This window comes from Otolemur garnettii, unplaced genomic scaffold (genome assembly GCF_000181295.1).
Source record: "Otolemur garnettii isolate 467f Iridium unplaced genomic scaffold, OtoGar3 scaffold00011, whole genome shotgun sequence".
NCBI lineage: Eukaryota > Metazoa > Chordata > Mammalia > Primates > Galagidae > Otolemur > Otolemur garnettii.
Genome location: NW_003852406.1, coordinates 15,975,164 through 15,981,527, shown reverse-complemented (window position 1 = coordinate 15,981,527; position 6,364 = coordinate 15,975,164). Strand labels below are relative to the sequence as shown.

General features: G+C 34.8%; 1 protein-coding gene across 1 annotated transcript in view; it reads left to right on the top strand.

Moving 5' to 3' along the window:
- HERC1 (HECT and RLD domain containing E3 ubiquitin protein ligase family member 1) overlaps positions 1–6,364 on the top strand; it is a 206,425-nt gene that overhangs the window by 91,221 nt on the left and 108,840 nt on the right. Inside the window, exons 17-19 of the mRNA XM_023510003.1 lie at positions 81–272; positions 2,266–2,487; positions 4,606–4,779. Coding sequence (XP_023365771.1) covers positions 81–272; positions 2,266–2,487; positions 4,606–4,779 — 588 coding nt within the window. The remainder of the gene's footprint in view (positions 1–80; positions 273–2,265; positions 2,488–4,605; positions 4,780–6,364) is intronic.

Here is a 6,364-nt window from a genome sequence, read left to right as displayed (position 1 = left end):
AAAAAAAAAAAAAAAAAAAAAATTTATTTTTAAACTTGTTTGAAACAATTGATCCATATTGCATTTCTTGCCCTTCATAGATGTGATATACGTCTCAGCTGCAGGCAGTATGCTCTGTCAGATTGTTAACTCCCTGCTGTTACTCCCTGTGTCGGTGGCTCGGCCTTTACTGAGTTACCTCCTTGATCTATTGCCACCTCTTGATTGCCTTAATAGACTTCTGCCAGCTGCAGATCTTTTAGAAGACCAAGAGTTACAATGGCCTCTTCATGGTAAGTAAAGATAGCAGAAGAGCAAAGTAATGCTTTGGAGAAAGGTTGTTCCTCTTGCTTGTATCACTGTGTTTTATCTGTTAGAGTCTATCCATTCTAAAGCTATCAAAGGAATCTCATCACTTAAGTCTTAAAAACCTTACAAGTTTAAGTGAAACCTCATTATTTTATTGAAAAGAATTCTGGGCTGAGGCATGAAGAGGTCTAGTTTTAAGTCTTGGCTCTCTGCTAGTAACTTGCTATATGGTCATTGGAGAGTCATTTATCACTTTAAGTCTTAGTTTCTTCTCTTGGAAAGCATTGGGGTTAGACAAGATGATCTTGAGGGCCTGTCTTTATAGTTCTTTGACCATTACATTTAGGTGAAGTCCAAGTGTCAAGTTTACAACCATATCAAGATATTGATTAGGCTTTGTATGGAGCTCTCTAGGTTTATTCTTACTTTTCTAAAATGTCTAAGAACTTTCTAAGATTCAATCTATTTATGTCAGGTAAGTTAGGTATCATTTTATTTTGGATTTCTGCATTTGTATTTATAAGTAATATTTTTCGTAATATTCCTTTTTCCTTAATCTTTGCCTAGTTTTTACTATCAAAGTTATACTGACTTCACAGCATGAACTGAGAATCTTCCCTTTTTTTCTGTTCTCTGAAATAAATTTGTATGAGATAGAGGTTATCTGAAGTTTTAGGAAAATTCATAAAACTATTTGGCCCTGGTGTGTTTTTTTTTTAATAGATAGTTCCAATTAATTTTCTTTCTTTAATAGTTATTGTTCTTTCCTAGATTATGTTTCTTCTCAAATCCATTTTGGAAACTGATATTTTTCCAGAAAATATCATTTTGTTGGTTTTTAAATTTATTTTCATAAAATGTTTCTTCTCAAATCCATTTTGGAAACTGATATTTTTCCAGAAAATATCATTTTGTTGGTTTTTAAATTTATTTTCATAAAATTATTTATAATATACTTTCATATTTTTAAAAATCTCTAGTATACCTAGGGTTATGTCTCTTTATACCTTTTTTTTAAAATTATGTCATCTTTTTCTCTTGGTTAATTTTATTAGATGTTTGTCAATTTAAAAAAATAATAACTTACCATTATCTTTTCTTTTCTTTTTTTTTTTTTTTTTATTGAATGGTCATTATCTTTTCAAATAGCTATTTTTTGGATTTGTTGATCTCGCTCTTTCTTTTTTTTCTTATGGCCAAGTGTCTTTTTTTTTTTTAAGTGAAGAACTTTTAAAAACATGTACAATGAGGAAGCCTGGCTCTAGATATTAGTAAATAATTCTCAATTTAAGCCTTAGAAGCGGGTGGCACCTGTGGTTCAGTGGATAGGGTGCCGGCCCCACATGCTGAGGGTGGTGGGTTTGAACCCAGCTCTGGCCAAACTGCACCAACAAAGGAAATAACCGGGTGTTGTGGTGGGTGCCTGTAGGCCCAGCTACTTGGGAGGTTGAGGCAAGAGAATCACCTAAGCCCAGGAGTTGTAGGTTGCTGTGAGCTGTGACGCTACGGCACTCTACCCAGGGTGATAAGGGATAAGGTGAGACTGTATCTCTCTAAAAAAAACCAAAAGCCTTAGAAGCATTATAATAAGGGTCATTTTAGTCAGTGAACTGTTGTGTTGGATTTTGGAGGAATGAGCTCAAAGTACTCCTTGAAGATGGTAAAATTTGATCTGGATAATGAAAAGTAGGAATAGAATTCATTGGAATAATGTTGTTATATACTATTTTAATGTTTATCTTGAAATTAGTAACTTTACAAAGGAAAATTTTATTTGATAGCATAATTTTTCTGAATATACTTTAAATTTGCCTGGTAAAGAGAATATATATATGAAGTATTATAATTTGTGTTGTCATTGTAAAATTATTTTGCTTCAATATCTTATTGCAATACACTATAATAGGAGATTACAAAAAAGCTTTGAATCTCAAAAGTCCCAGATAAAGACATAATTACTGATTATTTTGCCTTTAGGAGGGCCAGAACTAATTGATCCTGCTGGTGTGCCATTACCTCAGCCAGCCCAGTCCTGGGTGTGGCTTGTGGATCTAGAAAGAACAATTGCTCTCCTTATTGGTCGTTGTCTTGGTGGCATGCTTCAGGGCTCCCCTGTGTCTCCAGAGGAACAGGACACTGCATATTGGATGAAAACACCACTTTTCAGTGACGGTGTAGAAATGGACACCCCTCAGTTAGGTAATGTGCTTCTCTGAAGCATTTAAAATACATGCTTGTTTGTGCCTCCATTAACCCATTTTCTTATTCTGAGTTTGCTGAATAGATAGCTGATAGACAACAAATGCAACATTAGTAATGTAGGCAGTCTGGACTGTAACATGGCACCCTAAGAAAAATGGTTAAGTCCTGCAGCATGGTAATAGTGAAAAGACCCCCAGGTAGGTCTTGTCCTACTCTGTCATATTTATAACTTCTTTTGAGGAAGTCATCTAACTTACAGAAATGAGAAAAGTGCTTGATTGCTTATGTTCTGAGGCTTAGAATTCACACAAACACCCCTGAGGTGTGAGTGGCAATCTTTTTTCCTCCCAGCCTGTTTTGCTTTCATACTGATACTACCTTATAGGATTCTTTATTTTTCCCTCCCCATTTATAAGGGAGGTATAAACCTTTGAGGTTTTTCTTTCCTGCCTCATCTCCCATTTGTATGCCTTGCTGGCAGGCTAGCTCCCAGACTAAACATGAGGACCCATCTAGTACCCCAACAGATAATCTAGTTATTTTATCTAGGATTGGTCCTTTAATCTTTGTAGGCCTCTAATTTTGAGTCTATAAAAGTGAATTAGATTAGATAGCCTATCTGATGCTATTAGATCTAAAATTAATTATTTCTCTTCTTATCAGAAGAGGAAATAAAGACAAGAAGAGAAATAATGAATTTATTATTCTCATCTCTAAGAGATGAGAAAGGAAAGACAAGAAAAAACAAACTAAGAAAAAATGAGAAAAATTCTGCTTGAGGGTTGAAGATGGGAGTAAGGGAAGCAGTTGAAGATTTTCCTTTTTTTCCAAATAGGTGCATACAGTTATCATTTTACTTATGAACCACAAAGTGATTTTGGCCATGGCTGATGAATGCAGTGTGGTGTTTATGATACATTTGTATCAAAGAAAATAAAATCATAAGCATTTTCAAATATTCCATTTGCCGTATTCCTTTAACATGATAGTTAAGATAGTTCTAGTACCAGTGTTTAACCAGGTGACAGTCCTAAATTACCTCCTGAGAAAGAAAGTATCTTTATCTTTACTTCCTCATATTTTTGTTGTATTTACTCAGTTAATTGGCCTTTAATATGAATAAACCAATGGCAGATTTAATATTATTTTTCAAATTTTAAGTCACAAAATCATGAAATTATTAAAATGTCATATTTTATGTTTACTCGTATATAGGAGAAACATATTATCTTTTGTAAAATTATAGAAGTATATAATAATTATGAATTAAATTGACTTTTGACTTTTGGTATTAGCCCAAGAAGCTAGCCCAACACTCAGAGTATTGTTTTATCTGTTTTTCAAATGTGAAATGAATTCTGAATGTCAAAAGTTCCATTGAAAAGTTTGAAACCATCTGTACAAATACAAATACCAGTTGAGAAATTGTTCATGGCTAGTAGTTCAGTGGTTAGGGCGCCGGCCACATCCACCAGGGGTGGTGGGTTTGAACCTGGCCCAGGCCTGTTAAATAACAATGACAACAACAACAAAATAGACGGGCATTGTGATGGGTGCCTGTAGTACTACTTGGGAGGTTGAGGCAAGAGAATCACTTAAGGCTAAGAGTTTGAAGTTACTATGAGCTGTGATGCCACTGTACTCTACTGAGGGTGACATATGACACTCTTGTCTCAAGAAAAATTGACATGGTATCTTGGAGTGGTCTGATTATTTTCACTTAAGTCTAGAAAAAAGGGGAAAAAAATCTGTCTTTTCTTTATCCCGGTGGTTTTTGGAATACTATTCCACTTTAAACAAGACAGTTTTTTGTTATACTAGGATGTACTGCACATGTAGGACATGTAGCATCCTGGTCTCTACCACTTTTGGTGGAATGTTACAAACATTTGGATGGAGTAAGAAGAGGGATCTATCCCTAACTGAAGAACATTGAAGGATTTTACCTTAGTAGCATGTACTTAGAATGGTTTGAAGTATATCATCTCATGATAGATATGTATGTATCTATATATATTCAAGTATATCATTAAATAAACATGGTAAGATTTTATTTGTTGTACCAAAATTTGTGATGTTTAAATTTGTAAGTGGGTTTTTTTTTTTTTTTTTAAGATAAATGTATGAGTTGCCTGTTAGAAGTAGCTCTTTCGGGAAATGAAGAGCAGAAGCCTTTTGATTACAAATTACGGCCTGAGATTGCTGTCTTTGTGGACTTGGCATTGGGTTGTTCTAAAGAGCCTGCTCGAAGCCTTTGGATCAGCATGCAGGATTATGCCGTTAGTAAAGGTAAGATAAAGAGAGTAACGTGTAGTTAGTATATAATGCTGACTAATATCTATGCAATATATATATAAATAGAAAATCATAAGGATCACCCTATTACATTTTTATTGGAAGAGGTATTTTATAAATAACATTTTAAAATAATTTGATTTTTCCTTTGTGGACAATACCCTAGTATACACATATCTCATTTAAAACAAACTCACTGTGTGAAGATTTAGATTATATAATAAATTTATAGATTGTCATATTACTGATTTATAGTAGCCCCTCATATGCATGGATGATAGGCTCCAAACCCCCAGTGGATGCTTAAACCATAGATAGTACCATATCTTCTATATGCTATATTTTTTCCAATGTATACATAGCTGTGATAAAGTTTAATATATAAATTAGGCACAGCAAGAGATTAATAACAACAATTAATAATAATAACAATGAAGTAGAATGATTTGATAATATACTGTCATTACTACTCTTGTGCTTTGGCGCCAGTATTAATTAAAATAAGGGTTGCTTGAACTCAAGTACTGTGATACCAAGATAGTCAGTCTGATGACCAGAAGGGCTATTAAGGTGTGTATAGTGTAGATATGTTGGACAAAAAGATGATGTATGTTTCAAGCAGGACAGAGTGAAATAGCACGCTATTTCATTATGCTACTCAGAAGAGTATGCAATTTAAAAGTTATGACTTACTTATTTTTGGAATTTCTATTCCACATTTTCAGACCTAGTTGACCACACGTAACTGAAACTACAGAAAGTGAAACCATGGATAAGGGGAGACTACTGTACTCCATGCTATGTGAATGGAATTAGTATAAGAATCTGTTTAATGAGTCTCATCCCTTTGAAAGCTCTGATTTAGTAAGTGAAAGGATGTAGTCTTAGAAGTCCAAGCTGCAGCTGTGGTCAGCATTCCTGGTTGTATATGGTGGTTCACCCCTATAAGCCTAGCACTTTGGGAGGCCAACGTGGGCATGTTGACACGTGACTGTAGTCCCAGCTATTCAGGAGGCTGAGGCAGGGAGGATAGCTTTTCAAGAGTTTGAGGTTGCAGTGAGCTACTCCAAGGCCACTGCACTCTAGGCTGGATGACAGACAAGACCCTATCTCAAAAAACAAACAAAAACAAAAACCCAAACATTTGCCTTTTCAGAGTGCTGGTGAAGATAATAGTGTGAGATAAGATATACTGTTTAGTGCAGTAGTAAAATAGCATAGAAGTATGTGGAGGTAATTCAGTTTTTAATATGATGATTAATAAATTAATTTTACATATAGATTGTCAAAGAATGAACTTGATTTCTTTCTAGCTCCCATGTTCTTTTAGCAGTGACTAGTATTGTTCAGAATCACATATCTCTGCTTAATCTCTCTGCATGTGATTCTCTCTTATCCTATCTTTAGTTTTCTCCTCCTCCTCCTGCTTGTCTTCTTCTTTTTTTTTTTTTTTTTTGAGACAGAGCCTGAAGCTGTCGCCCTTTGTAGAGTGCTGTGGCATCACAGCTCACAGCAACCTCCAATCCTGGGCTTAAGCAATTCTTTTGCCTCAGCCTCCCAAGTAGCTGGGATTACAGGC